This window comes from Hyperoodon ampullatus (genome assembly GCF_949752795.1).
Source record: "Hyperoodon ampullatus genome assembly, chromosome: 18".
NCBI lineage: Eukaryota > Metazoa > Chordata > Mammalia > Artiodactyla > Ziphiidae > Hyperoodon > Hyperoodon ampullatus.
In genome coordinates, this window is record NC_136931.1 from 57,361,308 (window position 1) to 57,388,563 (window position 27,256).

The window sequence follows — 27,256 nt, forward strand, 5'->3', positions numbered from 1 at the left end:
TAACATAGTATTTAACTAGGATTCTTATTTTATCACAGCGTAAGAAGGAAAAAAACCACCAATTTCCTATATGGCAAAAGTGAGCAGAATAATTTCCTTTACATTTTTCCATGTCACCCAAAGAACATCACTTGGCCAAATGTGACTGTGTTATGACAGGAATCCCTGACATATGACGACGTGACTATGAAGTTCACGTGGGAGGAGTGGCAGCTCCTGGACCCTGATCAGAAGGACCTGTACCGGGATGTGATGCTGGAGAACTATAGCAACTTGGTGTCCGTGGGTGAGGACAGCTCCCCTGGGTCCCTCAGAGGGTGCCTGTCAGTGAACGTTCCATTCTCAGCCTCTTAACCGTTCAGACTAACGGCATTCCTCTGCAATGGTCGAATCTCAGATCCTTCTCTTGCCCCAGACTGGAGGGTATAATTGCCCCTCTCCTGAGAGAAAAGCCTTGAGGTTACAGATGTGAAGCCTGTTTATTCCCTCCATGTACCATTATCCCTTCCTGCTGTATCCCAGCACAGTTCGGTATGTCTAAGTCTTCTATCATTTTTCATGAACAGGATATCAAGCCAGCAAACCAGATGCTGTCTCCAGGTTAGAACGAGGAGAACAACTGTGGCCAGTAGAAGATGACAGCCACAGTCGAATCTGTCCAGGTGAGTGGGTGAGACCCAGCAAGGTGGGCAGCCAAGGAAGTCGTACTCTGGTCAGGAGAGAAGGCGTCAGAGCTGTGATAGTGTCTGAGGAAACATAAGCAGCCCTACCATGTACCTCTCTTCCAGTGTAAGAACTCTTTTTCTTTGTGGAAATTAAGAGGAAAATATATCCCTTTGTTTTCTTCTGAGATCTGATCCCTGCTTATTTCTAAACCATGAGTGTTGTTTTTTTTTTATTGTCTTTATTATTTATTTATTTAATTAATTAATTTCAGGTTTAAATTTTTGGCTGCGTCGGGTCTTAGTTGCGGCACGCAGGATCTTCGTTGCGGCGCACGGGCTCTTCGTTTTGGTGCGCAGGCTTCTCTCTAGTTGTGGCGTGCGGGTTTTCTCTTCTCTAGTTGTGGCGTGCAGGCTCCAGGGCATGTGCACTCTGTAATTGTGGTGTGTGGGCTCCAGAGCAAGCGGGCTCTGTAGTTTGCGGCACGCAGGCTCTAGTTGAGGTGCGCGAGCTCAGTAGCTGTGGCACTCGGGCTTAGTTGCCCCATGGAACATGAGATCTTAGTTCCCTGACCAGGGATCGAGCTGCTTCCCCTGCAATATAAGGTGGATTCTTTACCACTGGACCACCGGGGAAGTCCCTGATCCCCGCTTATTTCATATGCATCTTATTTTTGTTTGTTTGCGTAGTTTTCTTCTTCCTTGGATTTTCAAATCTTCCTCTCCTTCGTCTACCATCACAAGATCTCTGTCTGTGTTACCACCTCTCTTGCTGTGAAATCCCACTTTCCAGGCCTCTCTGGAAAGAGAACTTTGAGTTCATCATACTCTTCTTACCACTGTACCTTCTTCCTGCCATATGAGGAAATAACGATTTCCCACCATAACATGCAACCCCACCTTGGATGCTGTGTCCCCATGATAACCTGGTTTCTGCTGTGCATTTGTGTGGTTCTTTGGTCCCCACCCCCTTCTAGGGTTTTCCATACTTTCATTTCCATTTTCTTCTCAGTTCTCATAAGTCTTAAAAGTTTCTTCCATTCCCATGAGTTAAGCTCTTTCTGTTCTCCGAAAGAGACGCCCGCAAATTGACTTCTCTCTTAATATTGTCTAATGTACAATTTCTTTATACATATTTTATTCTTCGTCATAGCAGCTGGCCTGTGACTTCCTATTTTGTGTGTGAGAACAGAAATCTTCTCTTCATCCTTTTAAAAATTGAGGTTCTCTTTACATTTAAAAGAGGTTCTACAGATTTAAAAGAAAAACATGTCAGTGTAAAAATTGCTGTAAGGAAAATTAAAGCAGCTAATGGAAGAGTGGGTGTTGGGGCTTGGAACTGTCCTTTTGGAATGGGAGTGGCTCTCTGATAAGGTGCCTTTGAGCACATAGATGAGGGATATGAGTAATCTTCCTGGGTGAGGAGTTTTCCAAATGTGAGACAGTGGGAAGTTGAAAGACCTGAATCTGGAATGTGTTTGAGGAACTTTGGGGAAACTTACATGGGTAGAAGGGAGTGAGCAAGAGGGAAAATGACTGGAGTTAAGGGTAACAGGGTAGTGGCCGGGGGTTTTGGTACATAGGTCACAAACTGCCTATCAAGGGCATTCAAGACCTTGATTCTTTTCTGAATAAGTTGAGAAAACAGGGGATTTTGAGTAGAGGAGTGGCATTATACAATTTTTAAAGTGATCACTTTGCCTACTTTATAGAAGGTAGACATTATTGGGGAGGGGAATGTACTTTAATACTCTTGGTTACAATGTGTGACAATAAAATAATACAGATTAAAGTCATCAAAGATCAAATGTGCATGGGAAAGACTCCAGGAGAGGCTGCACACAAGGTTCCTGGTTGTCCTCTACCAGTGGAGTCATGTGAACAGTGCTGAATTTTCCCAGCACTGATGTTTGAATGTTTGACAACATGTGTGAAATGTTTCCAAGCAGGGAAGCTCACCCAAACCTGGTGCCTCTAGACCCCAGAATCAGAATGTTACAGTGTTGTCCAAAGCCTCAGGCATACAAAAATGGGCATCTACCACAAATCACATTGTTAGCATAAACTCTATGATATGTCCTAAGATCTCATACCTAAAAAGACATTCTCATCAGGTGGGATATTCCAGGGACTCAGAGGTATCCTCTGAGGGCCAGTCCTTTCTTTGCAACGTTCAGGGATGGAGTAACTGCATATCATCGTTCCCTTTTTGTGTAGGAACATAAGAGAGTATGTTCCAAGTAGAGTATTAGTTGGGAGTGTTGGTTACAGAAGATTTTATCTATATTTGATGTTAGTATTAGTGCTTTGCTCGAGTTAGGTAAATGGTGGTCTGCAGAATGAAGAAGAGGGCAAGTTGTTGGAATATGATAAACCTCAATAGTTTGTCACATTTACCTTGAAATCAGATGCTAAGGAGACACATTCTTACTTGCCATTGTATTTGTTCTATACACCTGGGTCCGCAAGTTTGCACCTGATCACAATTGTCAATGTTTGGTTGTCTTCAATGGACTTGATTGAATTTTCAAACTCTACATGTTGAAATGGCTAAAGCCTTGGCCCTGTGCCTTGAGCTTTTATTATACATGTTTCCGAACATAGTCTTATCCAGTACTCTGTCTTTGAATACTCTGGTTTTTTTTAAAAAAAATTTACTTTATATTGGAGTACAATCGATTTACAATGTTGTGTTAGTTTCAGGTGTACAACAAAGTGAATCAGTTATAACAGATATATGCATATATATATATGCATATATCTGTTCTTCTTCAATAATCTATGTTGATGATATCCACATTGCTATTTTCAGATAAGACCTTTTGAAACATTTATATATTCAACCCGTTTCTTCATGTTTTGTACTCAGACAAGTAATAACCTCCTTAAGTTTTGTTTCACAATGTGTGCTAGATTTTCCTCTCATTCTGGACTTCAGTAATATTCTGCACATTATTAAGAGGCATTCCACCTACCCAGTGGCTGAAACCACATAATTCTTGGAATAATCCTTGAGTCTTAACCTGTTCCGTGCTTCTCCCATTAAGTCCATCAGTGAACCTTGTCTTTTCTTTGAACATATCCTGATTTCCTCCACCTCTTACATATTCATTGCTCCTTTAACCGTGATTCACAGACTGCAATTGCCTTCTTTATTCCTTTGCTTCAGTTGTCTATGCCCAGAATTAAACGTGGGTGTCCTACAAATTTAACTCATTTCTGATACTATCTACGTGGAAATAGTGTCAAATCCTACAAGTTAAGGGTTCAGTCCCACAAGATTGTCCCCATGTCAGATGTCAATTGCAACTCCAGATTGTTACCTGTGCTTCTGACCAACTGGCTATAAATTGAAGGTTCTCATGACCCTCTTCTTGGGTTCAATTAATTTGCCAGGGTGGCTCACAGAACTCAAAGAATCATTTACTTATGTTTACCAGTTTACTATAAAGGATACAGATGAATAGCCAGAGGAAGAGGTACATAGGGCAAGGTCTGAAGGATTCCTGACAGAAGCAGAAGCTTCTGTCCCCATGGAACTGGGGAGCACCACCCTCCTCGCACATGGATGTGTCACCCATCCAAAGGTTGAGCAAATCTTGTTAAGAGTTTTTATAGACTTTTAATCTCTAGGCCCTCTCTCCGTTCCCAGGGTGGAGCTGAAAGTTCCAACCTTCTAATCACTTAGTCTTTCTGGTGATCAGTCCCATCCTGAGGTTATGTAGGAACGTTATGCTAAGTCACCTCATTAGCATAAACTCAGTATTGAAAGATACTCCTGTCATTTAGGAAATTACAAGGCTTTAGGAGCTCTGTGGAAGAAGACCAAATATATTTCTTGTTATATCACACATAGAATTGTCACTAAATAGTTACTTCACATGAAGGCATTTTTTGAAACAGTTTTCTTCCAAATTAAGATTATGAGAGATTGCGGAATGATTCCTTGTTCTCTTCTTTCCTAGAAATCAGGAAAGTTGATGACCTTCTGCAGCATCACTTGCCAAATCACAGCATTCAAAATATTGTGGAACAATGCTGCGAACATAATACACTTGCAAATATTGTTAATCAGAGCAAAAGTCATTTCCTGTTAAAGCAAAATTGTGATATGTTTGACTTAACTGAAAAACTTTTAAATTCAAATTTAAGTTTTGAAAACCAGAAGAGAAGCTGTAACTTAGAGAACTCTGCTGATTTTAATGGAGATGGGAAATTCCTTCTCCATGCTAACCACGAGCAGTCTTTTACTGAAATTAAATTTCCTGTAAGTGCAAAACCCATCAGCAATAACTCCCTGTCCACTAAGCAACAGAGAACTCACAACATAGAGAAAGCCCATGTATGCAGTGAGTGTGGGAAAGCCTTCTTCAAGGTGTCTCAGCTCTTTGATCATCAGAGAGTTCATACTAGAGAAAAACCTTATGGATGCAGTTTGTGTGGGAAAGCCTTCTCCAGAAAATCCAGGCTCACTGAACATCAGAGAACTCATACGGGACTGAAACATTATGAGTGCACTGAATGTGATAAAATCTTCTTCAAGAAATCGCAGTTCAACATACATCAGAAGAGTCATATGGGAGAGAAACCTTACACATGTAGTGAATGTGGGAAAGCATTCACCAAAAAGTGTCGGCTCATTTATCATCAGCGAACTCATACGGGAGAGAAGCCCCATGGATGCAATCTGTGTGGAAAAGCCTTCTCTACAAAGTTCAGTCTCACTACACATCAGAAAACTCATACAGGAGAGAAACCTTACATATGCAGTGAATGTGGAAGAGGCTTCATCGAGAAGAGGCGTCTTATTGCACACCATCGAACTCATACAGGTGAGAAACCCTTTATATGCAATGTATGTGGGAAAAGTTTCACCTTGAAGAACAGTCTTATCACTCATCAGCAAACTCACAGGGAAGAGAAACTGTATATGTGCAGTGAATGTGGGAAAGGCTTTTCAATGAAGCACTGCCTCATTGTACATCAGCGAACTCATACTGGAGAGAAACCCTATACATGCAATGAGTGTGGAAAAGGCTTCACCTTGAAGAGCCCTCTCATCAGACATCAGCGGACTCATACAGGGGAGAAACCCTATGTATGTAATGTGTGTGGAAAAGGCTTCACCATGAAGAGTGATCTTATTGTACATCAGCGAACTCATACTGCAGAGAAACCCTATGTATGCAGTGACTGTGGGAAAGGCTTCACTGTGAAGAGCCGCCTGATTGTACACCAGCGAACTCATACAGGAGAGAAACCTTACGTGTGCAGTGAATGCGGAAAAGGCTTTCCAGCCAAGATCCGGCTGATAGGACATCAGCGAATTCATACAGGAGAGAAGCCATATGTATGCAGTGAATGTGGTAAAGGCTTCACAGAGAAGAGTCATCTCAACGTACACCAGCGCACTCACACAGGAGAGAAACCTTATGTATGCAGTGAATGTGGCAAAGGCTTAACTGGGAAAAGCATGCTCATTGCACATCTGCGAACTCATACTGGAGAGAAACCATATATATGCAATGAATGTGGCAAGGGCTTCACCATGAAGAGTACTCTGAGTACACATCAGCAAACTCACACTGGAGAGAAACCGTACAAATGCAACGAGTGTGGTAAAGCCTTTAGGAAGAAGACATGCCTCATACAACATCAGAGAGTTCACTCAGGAAAAACTTCCTTTGCGTGTACGGAATGTGGAAAATTCTCTTTGTGCAAAAATGATCTCATTACCCATCAGAGAATTCACACAGGAGAGAAGCCATATGAATGCAGTGAATGTGGGAAAACCTTCACCACAAAGTCAGGGCTCAATGTTCATCAAAGAAAACATACAGGAGAGAGGCCCTATGGATGCAGCGAGTGTGGGAAAGCTTTTGCCCACTTGTCAATCCTTGTTAAACATAAGAGAATTCACAGGTAGTCACTCTGGGGAAGCCTGTTGCCAGTTGTACTCAAGATAATAGTATGCAGAGAAGAATCACAATGCAAAGAATGTGGTGTTATCTTTAGTGATCAATTACCTCATATTTTATGTTGATGAAAAAATTTACAAGACAACTCAAGACACAATCAGCCATGGTGAAAATGTTTTAGGACATTTTATTGTCTAAAAAGTGTATACTAAGGGCTTCTCTGGTGGCGCACTGGTTAAGAGTCCACCCGCCAATGCAGGGAACACGGGTTCGAGCCCTGCTCCGGGAGGATCCCACATGCCGCAGCGCAACTAAGCCCGTGCACCACAACTACTGAGCCTGCACTCTAGAGCCCGCGTGCCACAACTACTGAAGCCCGCATGCCTAGAGCCCATGCTCCACAACAAGAGAAGCCACCGCAATGAGAAGCCCGTGCACTGCAACGAAGAGCAGCCTCCAGTCTCCGCAGCTAGAGAAAGCCCACGCACAGCAACAAAGATCCAATGCAGCCAAAAATAAATAAATTTTTTTAATAAAGGATATACTGAGATAAAGCCTAAGAATGTGAAAGACTAGGAAAGACTTCATTGGTAATAGACTCTATCATATGTGGTCATCATAGATCATGAGTGAATGAATATTTCTAATTGGTAGAAATATAATTGTGGGAAAGCCTTTGCCCAGAAGTAACACCTCAACAGATGTCAGTTAGCACTAGAGAAGTACTTTCCTATGGTGATGAATATGGCAGGGTTTGCAGTAATAAATATTGCCTCATCATTTGCCAGGAAATATGTGCAATAACACATTCAGTATGGTGGCCTTTAACAAAATATCAGACAACTTAATGAAGGAAAGAAGCCTTGGAGAAATGATGAATGAGAACATTGTGTTACAGGTCTAAACTTAAGGGGTAATACACCTCACAAACAATGGGAAAGGATACCTTCAGCCGTATTTCTAGATGCCTTGTCATTGATCTTATAAATTTTACATAGTGGCAGTTACTCTCATTATGGATTAAGTTTTAATATATATGGTGCAGGAGTGTTCAATTATTTAATTAAATTTTGCATTTCTTTGGTTCCAAGTTTAAGTGTTATTTCAGAATATTTGAAGTACTTCAAAATGAAACGATATTTTCATTTCATAAGTATAAGTCAACATATTTGGTGTGTTTAACCAAGTTTATAAGTAGCAGCAGGGGGGTTATAAAATTAATATAAATGTGATGTTTTTATAACTTTTAATTTTGAAGTAAGTTTAGAATCACAAAAACTGAAATATTCCAGAGATTTCCTAAATCACCTCAGTCCACTATTCCCAAAGGTAAAACCTTATATAACCACACAGTTTACTATCAAATAGAGGAAAGTGAAATTGTTACAGTGCTGTTAACTACAGGGTCTATTTCTATTGCACCAGTTTTAACATGGTTTTTAAATACCGCCTTAAACTTTATCACATATGTAGGTTCCTGTAACCAACACCCCAGTAAACATTCAGAGTGCTTTGTCAACACAAACTCCCTCATGCCACGTCCTCACTGTCACATCCTTCCCACGACACTAATCCTATAATTTTGTCATTTATAGCATATTAGAAAAATAGAATCGTTTAGGATGTATCCTTTTGAGGTTGACTATTTGAGCTTGTGAAATTGTAGAAAATAGACATATTGGTCTCTGCCCCCGGTTTCTGGCACAGAGCTTCTGAAACCCTTGTAAATTCCTTCATGATAAGAGCGTGTGGAGCATCTCTTGTTCTATTGATGGGACTCTGGGTGGGCTCATGAATGGCTGCTGGATGGGTGCTGGTCACCAAAAAAGACCTGGAATTTTCAGCCCACTTCCCATCCTCCGGAGAGGGGAGAGGGGCTAGAAATGGAGTTACTAATTGATCATGCCTAACGTGAGGAAGCGTCCATAAAATCCCAACAATAGTAGGGGCTATGGAGAGCTTCCAGAAGGGTGAACACACTGAAGTAGAGGGAGTGTTAACACACCCCCAGCTCTATGGGGACAGAAGCTCCTGTGCTTAGAACACTCCCAGATCTCACTCTGTTTCTCCTCAGCTTGTTGTTCATTTCTGTCCTTTATCATGTCCTTTGATAAACTAGTAAACACAGGTTAAGTGTTTCCCTGAGTTCTGTGAGATTAATCAAACTCTAGCAGATTAATCAAACCCGACAAGGGGCTCACGCAAACCTCCAGTTTGGAGCCAAGTCAGACAAGTTGTAGGTAACTTGGGGACCAGCTATTTGCGATTAGTATCTGAGGTGGGGTGGGAGCAGTTGTGGGACTGAGCCCTTAACTGGGGGGATCTGGCACTATCTCCAAGTTGATAGTCTTAGAATTGAGTTAAAATGTAGGACCCAGCTGATAGGGATTGCTTGGTGTGTGGGAAACCCACACATTCGGTGACCAGAAGTGTTGAATGTGTGTGTGTGGCAACAGGGTGAGAGTAAAGGAGAAAGACAGGAGGAAGTCTGAACTGTAGCTTTTCCCAATACAGACTTCAAGTAAATTCAACCTTAGATCCAACTAGGAACTCTGGGCATCTTCTCTGCCACAGAATATCAGACTGTGATAGAGGCAGGGCAGGTGCGTAGCTGTTGGTGCATGACCGGCAGCCGTCCCACTCAGCCATAGACTGGCATCGCAGTGCGTCCCTTCTCCTTCCCTTCCTCTGTGGAAGCAGAGCCCACATTCAAACTGAGGGAAGGTGGTTTTTTTGAGACACTAGTCTGCCATCTCGGTCGGCTGGCTTTCCGATTAAAGTCGTTACTCCTCGCCTCAACAAGTCATCTTCCGATTTATTGGCCTTAGCTGCGGCAAGCAGAGCAAGTTTGGGCTCCGTCCGTAATAAGACTCCAGGCAAACTGGTAGTACCCAAGGTGTTCCTGCCTAACTGCACAAGGTCACCATCATCTTGCCACTTTGCCTAAAGTGATGACTAGAATGCATCTCACACCACGTTGGCCTTGGATTGGTTCTGGCCTCTGAAAACTTAAATGAGCTCTGTGACTGAGACTATCTCTTGCAAAGAGAGGAAGGCACTGGGGTGCCCAGAAGACATTTCCATGTCTTCTCACCCAGCAGTCTTAGCAGCTTTTATGGCCACTGCTGTTGGAAGCGCCAGAACCTCTATGAGGTCACAGTGCCGTGTGTCCTCATAGAATCTGTGCAAGTCTTCTGAAACTGAACAAGAGCCCTCGGTGTCCCTAGCAACAGCCAAGGAGGCATTGCGGGGAGAGCGCATCAAATTCAGAAATGGTTTTGGACCAGGTTCAGCCTTTGGCAGCTACTGGAGGAGTCTTCGGAGACTCAATATCTGCTGAGCCTGATTCTGGGCAAGGATCCCCAGTGAGGGGCCTGTGGGGTCAGTGAAGAGGGAATGTGTGTGTCACTGACCGTATTTGGGGTTTTATTTAGCTTCAGTCACTGAGGAATCTGGGCGTTAGTGATGGGGCCTTTGACTGAGGCTTAACCTGTAGAGATTAATGATTGAACGTCTTGTTGGTCAGGGTTTAGGGTCTATATGTTAGGTCTGCAAGATTCGGTAATTGAAAACTGGATGGAAGGTGTGAAACCAATGAGCACTGCTTCTCCCCTAGGTTAGCAATTTAACATCCAGCTCATGATCAGGAGAAGCCTGGAATTGGGGGAGGAGTGTCAATGGGCAAGAATGTCTGTGGTAAATTTCAGATTGAACTTGAGGTCAGTGTTGTGCAGGGAGTGCAGAGTTTGTCTGTGTTTGAGAGCATAGGAGTCGGGAAGTTTTGAGACCCATAGTCCCAGGCTAGTGGGTGTTTACAGACTTGACCTTTGGATGCTGGAAACATTTCTTTTCAGGTTTTCCAGTCCAAGTCCTTTCTCAAGGTTCTTATTAAAAATTTGTCTCCTACATACACTCTTATCATTGTCTGCACAAAAATCAGAATAATTCACCGTGGTCAAGTGGTGTGTATAGGAATAAAGACAGGATTTTTGTTCATCTTACTGCAACGTTTAGTCTTGGATATTTCCTTTCAGATTTATTTGACACAAGTAAGAACAACCATTTTCCTGAGTTCTACTCCTCAGTGAGAGCCATCTCATTAAAAAGATTTTTTTTCAGGCTACCTTTCTAAAACTTGGGATCATCTGTACGAACATACATTCAAGAATCTGCCTATCGTCTAACATGGCTGTATTTCTTTTGCTTTGTCTCTGGCAAATTCCTGTTACTCCACCTTATCACCAGCATTTCATATTTTCAGTTTTTGGATTTCAGCAAGTCTAATACCTGGGTATTTGTATCACACTGCTGCTTTTTAAAAATTATTATTATTATTCACATTGCTGTTTTAATTTGCATCTCCCTAAGAACAAATGATGCAGACCATCTTTTCATATGCTTGTTTGCCATCTGTTATCTTCGATCAAGTGTCTGTTCAAGGTTTGCCTATTTCTGAAATAGGAGTTTCTTGTTGACTTTTCAGAATTCTTTCCATGTTCTGGATACAAGTCCTTTACCAAGTATAGGACTTATAGGATGAATGTGTTGAGATTCTTTTTTTTTTTTTCTAAACAAAGTGTAAAGGGGTTTTTAAAATTATGTGTAACATAGGCAAAATTATTTGTCAATAAATTTTTAAGGAATTTCATATGTTCTGATTCTTTCCACTGCCAATCACCTTAGTTCCTCCAAAGTCATAATCTTCAAGATAAGATAGCCCTTTCAAAAAGAAGTTTTGCTCAATCCACAGCTGTCAGGTCAGTCAGCCCACAATTCTTTAAGCTGGGCTTCTTTGATCTCCAGTGGAATACAGAAACGCTTCAAAATTCCCCACCTGTAATTTTGGGATCCAATTTCCTCAAGCAATTTACTTTAGAACCATGTTTAGGGTCAGGAGATGGATCTGCCTGCTTCTGAATTTGACACCCTCTAAAAATGTATTAAGTTCAAATCATATTCACTCCTAAGCTATCACACCCTAGAACAGTACAGATCATTGGGATATGCCAATACCTTTTTTTTTTTTTGTGGTATGTGTGCCTCTCACTGTTGTGGCCTCTCCTGTTGTGGAGCACAGGCTCCGGACGCGCAGGCCCAGCGGCCATGGCTCACGGGCCCAGCCGCTCCGCGGCACGTGGGAGCTTCCCGGACCGGGGCACGAACCCGTGTCCCCTGCATTGGCAGGCGGACTCTCAACCACTGCGCCACCAGGGAAGCCCCTGTGCCACCACGGAAGCCCACCAATACCTTTTTAAAATCCTGACACTGTGTTCTCAAGATAAAAGCCTAAAAAAAGGAGCCATCTTTGTTTCATGTCAACATTAGAGTATGAAATCGATATAGCTGATAATTTAAAAACCTAATATATGAGGGAAATTATCAGCTCTATAGTCCTGGAAGCAATCTTTATGTTTATCAATACACCCCCATCACTTGAATCTGTTTTAGGTATCATGTTCCTTCTTGCCTGTATCAAAACTCATACTAAACAATGAGTTCTGGGTTGCAAAAGAGGATTTTTGCACATGCCTATAAGGAGAGTCTTTTGAGATTTTTTTCTCTTTGTTTTTTGCCTGTGGACTTCCAAGTGTTCCAGCAGCATCTGCTGAAAAAGTCTGTCTTTCTCCATTGAATAACCTTTGTATATCTGTCAAACGCTTGAGTATACTTGACTCATGTGGGTCTTTTTCTGGGATCTTTGCTCTGTTCCATTGATCTATGTGTTTGTCCTTTCACCAATACTACTAAAGATTTATAAGTCCTGAAATCTCTTGGTGTGAGCCCTATATGATTTTTTTTTTTTTTTTTTTTTTTTTTTTTTGCGGTACGTGGGCCTCTCACTGTTGTGGCCTCTCCCGTTGCAGAGCACAGGCTCCAGACACGCAGGCTCAGCGGCCATGGCTCACAGGCCCAGCCGCTCCGCGGCATGTGAGATCTTCCCGGACCGGGGCACGAACCCGTGTCCCCTGCATCGGCAGGCGGACTCTCAACCACTGCGCCACCAGGGAAGCCCATGATGGTTCTTTTTGATCAGAAGTTGTTTTGCTATTTTCAGTGGAGAAACCTTGGCAAATATTACCTTTGCCTGTAGATCAGTGTTGTCATTTTGATATTCTATACCCATAAATATGTGGTGTCTTTTCCAAAATGCATAAATCCCTGTTTAATGAGGAAAACAGACCAACCTAAAAGAAGGTCAATATACAAAATACCTGATCAGTACTCCTCAAAATAATTGAGGACATGAAAAAAAGACTGAGGACTTGTCATGGAACAGGGGAATTCAAGGAAACATGATGTCTAAAGGCAGCATTCTTCCCTGGGTTGAATCCTAAGACAGAAAAAGGACAGTAGTGGAAAAATTTGTGAAATCCAAATAGAATCTGTAATTTAGTTGAGTGTCATACCAATGTTAATTTCTAAGTTTGACAAATGTACCATGGTTACATAAAATATTCACATGAGAGGAAGTCAAATGAAGGTATATGTGCACTCTTTGTAGTACTTTGTCACTTTCGTGTAAATCTAAAATTTCCCCAAAATAAAAAGTTTATTTAAAATAGGTATAATCGGGCTTCCCTGGTGGCGCAGTGGTTGAGAGTCCGCCTGCGGATGCAGGGGACACGGGTTCGTACCCCGGTCTGGGAAGATCCCACATGCCGCGGAGCGGCTAGGCCCGTGAGCCATAGCCACTGAGCCTGCGCTTCCGGAGCCTGTGCTCCGCAACGGGAGAGGCCACAACAGTGAGAGGCCCACATACCGCAAAAAAATAAAATAAAATAAAATAGGTATAATCTATGTCAGTTATATCTCGGTAAGGCTGTAAAAAAAAAAAGATGTAATCAAATTTTGTCACTTACTTCCTCATTATAAACATTTCCATATTATAAAATGTTTTGTATATCTCTATATAATTAATATTAAGTGGCTGTAATAATATCATGGGTGAACTAGTAGGATGGTAACTTGAGTCACATATAAAAGGTATGCATTAAAGTGGGGTATACTTGAAAAACAACATTCAACTATGTTCACTTTTTATTATGATCCTCTCATTATTCAAATTCTTACATTCTCACTGCAAGATTTGTTGTACTGTTTTTCTTATAAGTCCCAGACATCTCCATTTACTTTTAATCCTAGATAGTTTATAATTTTGCAACTATATGTGATGTCTTTAAAAAAATCCATATGCTATAAATTTTGTACACAACAGAAATTCATTTTAACAACTTTATGGTCATAATTTACATATAACATTTACCAGTAGTAAGCGTACAACTCAATGACATTTAGCAAGTTCATAGAGTTGTGCCATTATCACCATGATGCAATATTTAGAAATTTTCATAACCCGCAAGAAGTAACTGGATAGTTGTTTTGTTATTAAGTTTTGAGAACTCTTGATATATTCTGAATACAAGTCCTTTATCAACAGATGTTAAATGTGTCAATATTTTCTCCCAGTCTCTGGCTCCACTCAATACTTTATTAAAGCTGTGCTTAGAAATACAAAAGTTTTTAATTTTAATAAAGTCCAATTTATTATTTTTCCTTTTATGGCTCATTCTTTGTCTTGTCACAGAACTCTTTGGCTAACTTAGCCTTCTCTTCGCTTCTCTAAGTTTCATACTTCTACCTCTTAAATTTAGGTCTGTGATCTATTTCGAGTTAATTTTGTATATGGTTAGAGTTATGGGTCTTAATTTATGATTTTGCAAATAGGTATACAGTTATTCCAGCATCATTTGCTGAAACAACTAACCCCATGGAATTATCTTAGTGTCTTGACCAAATAGATATTGACCTTAATACTTTTGGACTCCATTCTGGTTGTGCCTTTCTCATTGGCTCCAGACCTTTACTGGCCTCATTTTTAAAGTGGCCTTTCCCCGAGGCTCCAATCCCAATCAAAACTTAGGCTTCATCCCTGCCGCTCTTTTTCTCTTGAACGTGATGGCCGGTGCCAGTTTCTCGAAACCTTATTCTGTCCTTAAAAGCCGCTTCCTGCAAGAAATGTTCCTCCAAAGTTTTGGGGGGGTGTCCGATTACCGGATGTATTGCCGTTTCTCTTTCCAGGAGTTCGTTCTCTGCTGCTATACCGACACCTGAACCCTTGGTCCTTTTCGAAACCCGCCCCCCTCCTTTTTTAATAAAGGCCGCGGCAATGTTACTTGTCTCCCCAGTGCGTCGAACGCCGTTTAGGTAGCTCCATATTTGCCTCGCAAACCTCGAGTCTCTGAAAATCTGCTAATTTTCTGAAGAGTTGAAGTGACACATAATGAAATAATTTCAGTGGCTTCTCACCTCCCGGGCCATCCAAGGCTTCCGACCCCAAACCCGCTTGTACGTCAGGTGTCCCAACATGGCCGCCCCGTGAGGCCGTGGAGAGCTGGGCGCGGACATATTGCCTTTCAAGGTAATACCAGAAATCCAGTCCGCGTTTCTTCAAATGCTTCAGACCGTCTTCGGCCGCCGTAGACCGACGAAAAATCTGGGCGACAGGGGCAGAAGTAGAAGCGGTTCGTGGAAGTGTTACGTTTTAGGCTCTGCTTGTGGACTGGAGAAAATCGGGTCAGTGTGTGCATTTGTCCCTTGAAGTTTTGTGGTTTTGTCCCATAGGAGGTTTGTCCCTGTGGACATGTCGTCCACAGGGTGGAATGGTGTAGTGTGGACTTAACGGAATTATTGAGGGTCTGGTGGGAAGCACTGAGGTGGAGGTATTTGAGAGGAACCAGGAGCGTTTGTGACGCGCGTACCTGTCGTTGGGGTACCTTGGGAGCTGTTCGTTAAAACGATTAAGAATCTGTAGAGGGAATTCCCTGGCGGATTCGGCGCTTTCACTGTAGTAGCCCGGGTTCATTCCCTGGTCAGGGAACTAAGGATCCCGCAAGCCACGCGGCGCGCCCCCCACCCCCACCAAAAAAAAAAAAAAAAAAAAAATCTGGGGCTTCCCTGGTGGCGCAGTGGTTAAGAGTCCGCCTGCCGATGCAGGGGAGACGGGTTCGTGCCCCGGTCCGGGAAGGTCCCACATGCCGCGGAGCGGCTGGGCCCGTGAGACATGGCCGCTGAGCCTGCGCATCCGGAGCCTGTGCTCCGCAACAGAAGGGGCCACAACAGTGTGAGGTCCGCGTACCGGGAAAAAAAAAAAAAAAAATCTGTAGAGATCAACGATCGTGACCGGCCCGGCCTGATATGGGGGTCTTTGCGGCTCACTCTGTTTCTAAAGGATGCAGGTGGTATTTACGATGGTAAGAGATTCAGATTCGGGAATTAATATGGCGCTCAGAGATGATGGGGCCTGGCTGGCTGGTCATCATATGAGGGTGTCTGGCCCAGGTTTCGGATTAATAAGGAAGTGTGTAGTCAGTGTCTGTGGTACAGAGAGTCTTGTGAGGGCTGAGGCTTTGGTCCCCTAGGACGCCTGGCTGGTGGTTGCGTTGAGATTCCAACCTAGTGCGCTGGGAAGGAAGGTGGTACAGCCCGGGACGGTAGTGTAGTTCTAAACCTTCTGCTTTTTAGGCTTTTATCTGCAGACCGAGAGACTAACCCAGCCTCGTCTATGTGTTGTGTATCGCGTATCGCTGTTTTCGCACTGCAAAGGCAAAATTAAGTCCTTGTGACAGATTTTAACCCTCAAGGCAGAAATGTATAGTATCTATCCCTTTGTCACCGACCAGGGCTCTTGGCCTCCTTGGTCCATAGAAATTGATCAAAGCCCAGATAAGAAATTCAGGCCAGGCTTTATTGGGGCCCTGCTGCAGCAGAGGGGAGCGAGAACAAGTAAGAGGTTCCCTTGCTTGTTCGCTCTCTGAGGTGGGGTTGGGTGGGGGGACATCTGGTTCCTTATATGGGGTGAGGGTAGGGGTATGTCCAGGGGTTGGGCCGGAGGGACGGCTTAGATGGTTTGCCCACGCTTTAGGTGGCGTTGTGTGCAAGTGGCGTGGCAGTACCCTGCTTTCGCTCCGGATCCCCTGCTTTTGCTCTCGGCTCTTCAGAAGTGGCGGTTGGGTTCCTTGATGTCTTTGTATCTTGTTGTCCAGAATTTGCCCCCTCTGCGCATGCACAAAGTTACTTTTAGTCCCTTATAGTTTCTTTGTATTTTGTTGCTGGAGGAGAGGTGTGTCCACATGCAAGCACTGCAGCAAAGGGTTCCAGGTCCCAGCCTGTCTCACCTTTGCAGAAGATGTTTGTCAAGGCTTGCTCTCACCAGCGGCAGCGGACACTTGCTTTTTTGTCTGACATGCGTTCACACTTTCTTCTCTGCTAACAGAATCGCCGTTTTGTTTAGTTATCCATCCTTCTGCCAGGGTGATCCATATCCCAATACTGCTTGGTCTTAGTTAATCCTGGTGGTTCCAGTTCCCGTTGCCAGTGATTGAATTAGTACGAAATGAGCTTAGGTACGTGGTGCAGTTCTAGCCATCAATATATGTGAAAATCTGCTTGTGGGTTTCTGAGGGAAAATTTTTTTTTTCTTTTTCGGTATGTGGGCCTCTCACTGTTGTGGCCTCTCCCGTTGCGGAGCACAGGCTCCGGACGCACAGGCCCAGCGGCCATGGCTCACGGGCCCAGCCGCTCCGCGGCATGTGGGATCCTCCCAGACCGGGGCACGAACCCGCTTCCCCTGCATCGGCAGGTGGACTCTCAACCACCGCGCCACCAGGGAAGCCCAGGAAAATTTTTAAATAAGTATTATAATTCTTTGAATCTCTCTTTCCATGTCAAGGATGATATTGTCTGAATATAACCTTAATTTTCTGTCCAGTTTCTAACGTTTATAATTCATTCCTTTTTTTTAATTAGAAAAAAAAATTTTTTGGCTGCCACCGCATGGCGTGCAGGAAACTTAGTTTCCCCACCAGGGATTGATCCTGTGCCCCCTGCAGTGGAAGCCTGGAGTCCTAACCACTGGACTTCCAGGGAATTCCCTTGCTGTATATGTTTCAAGGCTATATTGTTAGGTACCTAGAAACGGCAAATTTCTTAAAATGTGGTGAATGGAACCTCTTACTAGTAAGCTTTGTTTGTCTTTCTCTGTAGTAATTTTTGGGCTTTCTGGTGCATTTTGTCAGAGAATATAGATTATCTGTGGTTACTCTTTCCATGGTTTATCTTTTTCTAACCTTTTATTCTCCAGCTTTCCATATCACTACGTTTCAGGCATGTCACCTAGAATAGCATGTTCTTGGGTTTTATTTTATTTTACTATTATTTTTTTTTTGGCCACACTGGACAGCATGTGGGATCTTAGTTCCCCAACCAGGGATCAAACCCAGGCCCCCTGTATTGGAAGTGTGGAGTCTTAACCACTGGACTGCCAGTGAAGTCCTGGGTTTTAAATTTTAATCCAGTCTGACAGTTTCGAGGCATTTGTATTTGATGTAATTAACTGGAATCTTTGTTCTGTTTATACTGAATATAATTCATTAAAAAATTTTTTTTATTGGAGTATAGTTGATTTAATATACTTAACATAATTCTTAGTGTTTTGTTTTAAAACAGTCATATAAGTGCACGGTATTTGCCCCACTTGTTCTCTATTCCTTACTCTCTTTTTTGCCATGTTTTGAATGAATTTCTTCTTATTCTGTTTCCCCCTTCTGTTAGGATGGAAATTATATACTTTAAGACAATTGTTAGTTTTCATCATGACACTAGAGATTACATACAGCATGGAAGCTTTCTTTGTCAAATTCTTATGTTAGTACTTTTTTTTTTTTTTTTTTTTTTGTGGTACGCGGGCCTCCTGCTGTTGTGGCCTCTCCCATTGCGGAGCACAGGCTCCGGACGCACAGGCTCAGCGACCATGGCTCATGGGCCCAGCCGCTCTGCGGCATGTGGGATCCCCCCGGACCGGGGCACGAACCCGTGTCCCCTGCATCGGCAGGCGGACTCTCAACCACTGCGCCACCAGGGAAGCCCTATGTTAGTACTTTTACACTCTTCTCTAACAATACAAGTGTCTTAGAGCATCTCAACTTAATTTACCACTTTCCAATTTATTTACAATATTGTGTACTTTTAAAAAATGTATCTTAAACCGCCTAAGGTATTATCATCATTGCTTAATAAGAGAATGCTTCTGGTTTGCCCAGTACATTGGTTTTCAAACTGAAGTGTGTGTACTCACAGGGTGTATAAAAACGCTTGAGGAGGTTCCTGAGCGCACACGGTTTAAAGGAAAGCAGTGCCCAGCGCCTCTCCTCCCATACGGTCCCTTTTGTATAATTGAGCTGCCTGAGAGTCTCCTGCTCCTGAGGCCTGCTGCTGGGATAGATCTTGTTTCCCTCATCTCCTTTTTTTTTTTTAATCTTAGATTATTTTTTAAAATTAATTAATTAATTTTGGCTGTATTGGGTCTTCATTGCTGCACGCGGGCATTCTCTAACTGCAGTGAGCGGGGGCTACTCTTCGTTGAGGTGCATGGGCTTCTCATTGCGGTGGCTCCCCTTGTTGCGGAGCACGGGGTCTAGGTGTGCAGGCTTCAGTAGTTGTGGCACGTGGGCTCAGTAGTTGTGGCTTGCAGGCTCTAGAGCACAGGCTCAGTAGTTGTGGTGCACGGGCTTAGTTGCTCTGTGGCATGTGGGATCTTCCTGGACCAGGGCTCGAACCCATGTCCCTTGCATTGGCAGGTGGATTCTTAACCACTGCGCCACTAGGGAAGTCCCCCTTATCTCCTTTGACAGTCACCCCACTTCAACTTCGCAGAATAAAGGAATACCCCCACCACAGTCAGAATCTTAGCCTTTTTGGCCAGAGGAAAAAAGTCGTCTTGGGTAAAAAAGGGACACTCAGCAATGCTGTGGGCATTGGGTTAAGGTGAGCGCCCAGGAGCAGCGTTAGCATCTGGGCCCAGAGGAAATGTACCCTTAGCTTGAATTTTCTCGTCAACCCACAGGTCCTGACTCCCCAGGAGCAGAAGAATCAGTAGAAGGAGGAAGAAGTTACAGGATTTGGTATCAGCATTACTAGGGACGTGCTTGATTGAAGACAGAACGGAATTTAGAGCAGATCCAGAAGACACAGCGACAGAGCCTCCTTGTTGCCAGCTGTTTTTAGAGAACGGAAGAAAATGATCCAGGCCCAGGTGACTTTTGGTTTGTTTTATTCTTTTCTTTGTTCCCGAATGGGTTTGTTAGTTGTCTGAGTCATTCTAGCTAATTATTGCATGTAAGGGTGTCTTGGGGACCCTGGATATCTTTGTAGCCTGCTTCTGAAGTGAGGGTGATCCCAGAAATTGCAGCCGGTGTCTGAAGCGAGGGCAGTTCTATGAGGACTGTTTCCTCAGGCTTTGCAGTATGTCTGACTCTTGGTTTCCATGTTCATATCTGGATTCTTAATCTACCTTTTTTCTTATATTGCTTTTATTTTTGTTCATTACACAACTGATTTAAGGATATATTTAAAGGATGAAATCATAACAAAGTACACATATCAAAAAATAAGTTTCTTCTTCATACACTTTAAACATGCTTATTAAACATTTAGTTTCTTATAATTCTGGCTTCTTGAGTCACTTCCCAGAAGATTCTGATTGCCTGGCTGTAAAGATTTAGTCATCCCAATTCCATTCACTTATGTGTTAGTCATATATATATATGAATGTGGTATTTCTAGGTTAACAAGAAGGTTTAACTTTTATACATTATAGAACGTCTAATGATAAATGGATGGATGACTGACTGCACAGTTATATTTAGTTGGATCCTTGTATTTTATTAGGCTTTTGCTTATTCCCTGTGCATTAAAAACAAACAACCCGGGGCTTCCCTGGTGGCGCAGTGGTTAAGAATCCGCCTGCCAGTGCGGGGGACACGGGTTCATTCCCTGGTCTGGGAAGATCCCACATGCCGTGGAGCAGCTAAGCCTGTGCGCCACAGCTACTGAGCCCACGTGACACAACTGCTGAGACCCGTGTGCCTGGAGCCCATGCTCTGCAACAGGAGAGGCCACCGCAATGAGAACCCCACGCACCGCAATGAAGAATAACCCCTGCTCGCCGCAACTATAGGAGGAAGCCCATGCACAGCAGTGAAGACCCAACGCAGCCAATCAATCAATCAATAAACAACAACAAAAACAACCCCCTAGATATATAGATCCAGCCTATAAAGTAGAAATGAGAAGAAAAACTTTTAACATTTCTTCCATATCATCAAAAGGACATCACTTCACTAAACACCACTGTTACTATAGGAAACCCTGACGTTTGATGATGTGACTGTGGACTTCACGTGGGAGGAGTGGCAGCTCCTGACCCCTCCTCAGAAGGACCTGTACCAAGAGGTGATGCTGGAGAACTATAGCAACCTGCTGTCTGTGGGTGAGGACGGCTCCCCTGTGCCCTTCAGAGGGTCCCCAGTCAGTGGCGTTTCCTTTCTCGGCTTCTGAAAGCTCTGGAGTGTCTCTGATGCTCTGAAGCGGTAGATTTTCAGTCCCCTCTCTGGCCCATGAGAAGTGGGTATTCTCCCTTCTCCTGAGAGAACAGCATTTACTCTGTAGGTCGTGAAATTGTTTTGTCCTCAGCTGTAGTGTTCTGTCTTCACAGACCCCAAGCCCAATTCACTGGGTCTAAATATTCTATCATTTCCGGTGAATAGGTTATCAAGCCAGAAAGCCGGACATACTCTCCAAGTTGGATCAAGGAGAACCATGGACGATGGAAGATGAAATCCACTGTCGAACCCATTCAGGTGAGTGAGAGACCAGCAACGTGACAGGCGTGGAAATCACACTGTAGTTTGTCAGAGAAGAGTCACAGCTGTGAGGGGGTTGGACGCTGGGTAAGCAGTGCCTCCGTGCATCTCTCTCCCGATGTCAGACCTCTTTTTCTTTGTAGCAGTTTAGAGAAAAATATATCCCTTCTTAGGGAAGACTCTGTCTTTTCTGGGATCTGTTTCTTCTTTATTTTACCCCCATCTTGATTTTTGTTTGCATAGTTTTCTTTTCCCTAGGATTCTCATATCTTTTCATTCTTCTTCATACACTTCCACCTCCTTTGCTATGAAATTCCATCTTCCAAAGCCTGTCTCCAAAGAGAAAAATTTGAATTCCTCACTGTGTTCTAGATGCTGCACCTTTCTGTCCCACTGGTAATGTTGATTTCCTTTGTCACATTCACCCCATGTTGGCTGCCGGCCCCAAAAGTAAACTGGTCTTCGCTGTACCTTATTCCTGCTCTGAGGTTCTCCAAAGATTTTGTTTTCCAGTTTCTCAGATGATCTTCTAACCTTCAAAGTTTTCTTCATTGTAATAAGCTAAGCTCCTTAGGGTCACTGGAAAAGACCCCCAAATTGATCTCTCCCCAGTGTGATCCACCACAGACTTGAGACCTATATAACTTACTCATCTTGATGGCAGCTCTCCTGAGTTCTCAATAACTGCCAGGACCCAGGATCATCTTCCCTCCCAGAAAACCATTCTGAGTTTACATTCTCCCTTACTCTTATGCATCCTCCATCCTGGCCATTCAGGTATTACCTCATATGTTCCCCATTTGCAGAGCTCTCTTATGTAAATGCGTCTGCTGTTTATGATGAATTTTTAACTAGAAACGTTATCTTAACATCCTACGTTCTCAGTTCCAGTCTCAACCTGATCATAACTCTTCCTTACTTCAAATTAAATCCTTTGTGTATTTATTAGTTTTGAACTTTCTTCTCGTTGATTGTAGACCTTACCGTCTTCATTTCCCTAAAATTTTCATTTTTCTTTCCATTGTATTCTGATGACATTTATCCCAGCTAATCAAATTACTTGGCAGTTGAAAGTTCTTCCTCTGTCCATGATCTCCATGATATGACATCATCACGCTCACAAAGAGATAGATTTCCACCCTCTTTCTTAAATTCTCCCTAATGTGTTCCATACATGTGATTGATATTTTGATTCATTCCTCTACATTTTTTTTTTTTTCGGTACGCGGGCCTCTCACTGTTGTGGCCTCTCCCACTACGGAGCACAGGCTCCGGACGCGCAGGCTCAGCGGCCATGGCTCACGGGCCCAGCCGCTCCGCGGCATGCGGGATCCTCCCGGACCAGGGCACGAACCCGTGTCCCCTGTGTCGGCAGGCGGACTCTCAACCACTGTGCCACCAGGGAAGCTCTCCTCTACATTTTTTTGATAGCCTGTTGTATGCTGGAAGATAAGACCAGTGGAAAAAAGTATACATATAGATCACAAGTTTTTAGTCTATGAGAAAGGAGCCAAGAAATTAATCAAGTGTTTTGGGGGCTGGTGGTGTAGGATAAAAAAAAATAAAAATAAACAGATAATATATCTAGGGGGTGAAAAGTGCTGTGATAAAGATTAAGTAACATAAATTATTAGAGAAATGCAAATCAGAACTACAGTTAGGTACCACTTCACACCGGTCAGAATGGCCATCATGAAAAAGTCTACAGGGGGGCTTCCCTGGTGGCGCAGTGGTTGAGAGTCTGCCTGCCGATGCAGGGGACACGGGTTCGTGCCCCGGTCCGGGAAGATCCCACATGCCGCGGAGCGGCTGGGCCCGTGAGCCATGGCCACTGAGCCTGCGCGTCCGGAGCCTGTGCTCTGCAACGGGAGAGGCCACAACAGTGAGAGGCCCGCATACCGCATTAAAAAAAAAAAAAAAAAAAAGTCTACAGGGAATTCCCTGGCGGTCCAGTGATTAGGACTCTGTGCTCTCACCGCCAAGGCCCCGGGTTCAATCCCTGGTCAGGGAACTAAGATCTCACAAGCCTTGTGGGGTGGCCAAAGAAAAAAAAGAAAAAAAGTCTACAAATAACAAACGCTGGAGGAGGTGTGGAGAAAAGGGGACCCTTCTACACTGTTGGTGGAAGTGTAAATTGGTGCAGCCACTATGGAAAACAGTATGGAGGTTCCTCAAAAAACTAAAAACAGAGTCACCATATGATACAGCAATCCCACTCCTGGGCATATATCCAGACAAAACTATAATTCAAAAAGATACATGCACTCCTATGTTCATAGCAGCACTGTTCACAATAGCTAGCTAAATGTCCATTGAGAGACGAATGAATAAACAAGATGTGGTACATATACACAGTGGAATACTACTCAGCCACAAAAGAAGAATGAAATAATGCTATTTGCAGCAATGTGGATGGACCTAGAGATTATCATACTAAGCAAAGTAAGTCAAAGAGAAAGACAAATACCATAGGATATCACTTATAGGTGAAATCTAAAATACGACACAAATCAGCATATCTACAAAGCAGAAACCGACTCACAGACATAGAGAACAGACTTGGGGTTGCCAAGGGGGAGGAGCGGTGGGGGAGGGATGGAATGGGAGGCTGGGGTTAGCATATGTAAGCTATTACATGTGAAATGGGTAAACAGCAAGGTCCTACTGTGTAGCACAGAGAACTATATTCAATATCTGTGATAAACCATAATGCGAAAGAACATGAATAAGAATATATACGTATATCTGAATCACTTTGCTATACAGAAGAAATAAGCACAACATTGTATATCAACTATACTTCAGTAAAACTTAAAGAAACAAAACTTTAGTCAGCATAACAGACGGGTAGGTGCTGGGGCTCCTCTTTAGGCTGGGAACACCTCTCAGGTAAGGTGCCTCTGAGCCAAGAAATGCGGGAAGTTAGTAGCCTGCCGGGTTAGGAGTTTTCCAAGTAGAGAGGCTAGCGGGTTTAAAAGGCTGAGCCACGAATGAGTTTGAGAAACATTAAGGAGCCTGTGTGGACAGAGCAGAGTGTGCTTTCTGGAAAGTGATGGGTATAAGGCCAAAGAGGCAGTAGCAGTGGGGGCGGGGTGGCGGGGGTAAGATTGGTCACGTATTCCATTTCAAGGAAGCGTGATTTTACTCCCTAATAAGATGAGAAAACACGAGGAGAGGACTTCCCTGGTGCTACAGTGGTTAAGAATCCGCCTGCCAATGCAGGGGACACAGGTTCGAGCTCTGGTCCAGGAAGATCCCACATGCCACGGAGCAACTAAACCCGTGCGCCACAACTACTGAGCCTGCGCTCTAGAGCCCGCAAGCCACAACTACTGACACCCACACACCTAGAGCCCATGCTCCACAAGAGAAGCCACCTTAGTGAGAAGCCCACGCACCGCAAGGAAGAATAGCCCCTGCTCGCCACAACTAGAGAAGAGCTGCGCGCAGCAACAAAGACCCAACGCACCCAAAAATAAATAAATTAATTGATTAATTAAAAAAAGAAAACACGAGGAGTTCTTGAGTACTGGAATGACATGAAATAATTTGCATTTTTCAAGGAATCCTTTTGGCTTCTGTGTAGAAAGCAGACAGTAGTGGGCAGGGCAGCAAACAGGAAAGCCTCGTAGGAGGCTATTGCAAAAAACGTGACTGTGAAAATGGTTGGCTGCAGCATGTGTGGAGGGTTCAGTGTTGGTGAGGTTCTGGATATGCTGCTTGTAGAGGGCAAGTGAGATTTGACATTACGTAAATACAGGCTGGGAGAGGAAAAAATGGATGAAGATTGTTGGTAAGGTTGTTACTGAACGCAAGACCGTGTGCCTGAAGCACAGTGAGGTCAAATACTGAAACGTTGGAGTTGGGAGCAGAGAAGGGTTTATTGCCGGACGGTGCCAGGAGTCAGTTGGCTTATGCCTTAAGAAGTCTGGAACTCCTTGAAGGCTTTCAGCAAAGCCCTTTTAAAGGCAGGGTGAGGGAGGGACGTGGTTAGTTGTTGCACACTTCTTGGTGGTGTTGGATTCTTTGTTCTTGCAGCTGTCATGTAGGTCAGGTCATGGTCAGGTCACCATATTTTTGTAAACCTTCAACAAGACAAATGTTATTCTCTGTTCAGGTCAGGTCACGGATGTTCTTGTATATTTCAAGCTATAGGCAGCATTCTTTTATGAAATGTACAGAGCCAGCATGACTAACTACAGGCAACAGAGCACAAAGGTTAAAGTGAGGTTAAAGTAAAAGGAACAGATCTGATATGGAGTCAGATTTGTTCTTCCCTATTACAAAAGCAGACCACTTCCTCAAGGGATGTTAATGTTTCATGGCACATGGGTCTCAGGTTCACATGGGTCTCAAGTTCACATAGGACTTTGATGGTTCTCCGTAGAGGTGATGTGGTGAGTGAGGTCCTTAACTGCAGTCCTTAACTGTCCTTCTCATAAGTGTAAAAACATGTTTCCTACAGCTGTTTCTTCATTTTATCTAATATGATATTAATCCTGCCTAATCTATACACATGCATATGCATCAGTCTGTGTCCATATGCTTTAAAGAATAATTTCTTTATAGATTTGATCATCTAATAACCTATTGTGCTCTATACATGTTTTATACAGTTTCTTTTGTTTCATTTAGTATATTAACTACTGAAATTAGCATGTATTGTCTTGTGATTCTGGCATCTGGAATCTCTTCATTACTGGTTATGGTATTGGCTCAACTGCTACTGGTGAATTTAGGAATCTGTATTATTCATATACTTATAAGAATCACAGAGTTCAGTATTAGTAAATAGAGGCTTATGAGGTCATAGAAAATATGTATTGGTCTCTGCCCCCTGTTCCTGGCACAGAGCTCCTCAAACCCTTGTGATTCCCTAAGTGATTAGAACACTAGGAACATCTCTTGTTCTAATATTGGTCTTTGACCTCTGTTCCTGACACAGGGCTCATGAAACTCTTGTCATTTCCTGGGTGACAGGAGTGACTTTGTTCTACCAAGGTGACTCTGAGTGGGCTCCTGGATGAGGGCTGGTCACCAGAATGACCAAGCCATGATGAGAAGCTTGTCCTTTTTATCCCCACCCCCTGTTCTCTTGAGAAGGGGGAAGGGTTGAAAATGGAGTTAATGATTGATCATGCTTACATGATGAAGACTCCATGAAATCCCCAAACTATGATGTTCAGAGAACTTCTGGGTTGGTGAACATGTGGACGTGCCCTAAGATGGTGTGGAAGCACGGCACCCCTTCCCACATATCCTTCCCTACACATCTCTTCCATCTAGATAGCCACCCATATCCTTTATCATAGCCTTTAATAAAGTGGTAAACATAAGTGTTCTCCAGAGTTCTGTGAGCCCCTCTAGCAAGTGAATTGAACCCGAGGAGGGGGTTATTGGAACCTCTGATCTATAGCTGGCTGGTCAGAAGCACAGGTGACAACCTGGATTTGTGATTGGTGTCTGAAGTGGAGGTCGTGAAGTCTTACGGGACTGAGCCCATAACCTGTGGGATCTGATGCTATCTCTGGTAGATAGTGTCAGAATTCATTTAAATTATAGGATACCCAGCTGGTAGGGCAGAGAATTGTTTGTTCTGGGGGAAAAGTCTCCGCACATTTGGTGACCAGAAGGGACAGAAACGAAGTGTTCTGTGTGGGTAAGAAAGGAGAGTCGCAGGGACGAAGCACACAGTGGAGAAGAACTGGGTTTTTCACTACACAGGAGGGAGACGAAACTGGGTTTTTCCTTTACAAATGCTCACATATATAGAGATTGCACATGTTCTTACATCAGCTAGATGAATTAACGGTACATTACCGAAACTTCTTTGAATTTTCAACTTCAGTTGAATGAATGGAAGACTGCACAGTAATGTAATATTTTACTAGGATTCTTACTCTATCACACCGTATGAAGGAAAAAACCCCACTAATTTCCCATATGGCAAAAGTGAGCAGAATAATTTCCTTTACAT

At 43.4% G+C, this 27,256-nt stretch overlaps 1 protein-coding gene across 4 annotated transcripts in view; it reads left to right on the top strand.

Moving 5' to 3' along the window:
• The first annotated feature begins 268 nt into the window (after nt 1-268).
• The window catches only part of LOC307066461 (zinc finger protein 350-like), a 38,283-nt gene continuing 11,295 nt past the window's right edge, over nt 269-27,256 (top strand). For 2 of the 4 annotated variants that reach the window (XM_079723623.1, XM_079723626.1), the window contains exons 1-5: nt 577-662; nt 15,042-15,154; nt 19,482-19,670; nt 20,780-20,906; nt 21,184-21,276. In XM_079723623.1, the coding sequence (XP_079579749.1) occupies nt 19,656-19,670; nt 20,780-20,906; nt 21,184-21,276 (235 nt within the window). In that variant the 5' untranslated portion in view covers nt 577-662; nt 15,042-15,154; nt 19,482-19,655. Of the gene's footprint in view, nt 287-566; nt 663-15,041; nt 15,832-19,481; nt 19,671-20,779; nt 20,907-21,183; nt 21,277-27,256 lie in introns of those variants that run through there. The other 2 variants (XM_079723625.1, XM_079723624.1) reach the window with 2 other exon arrangements.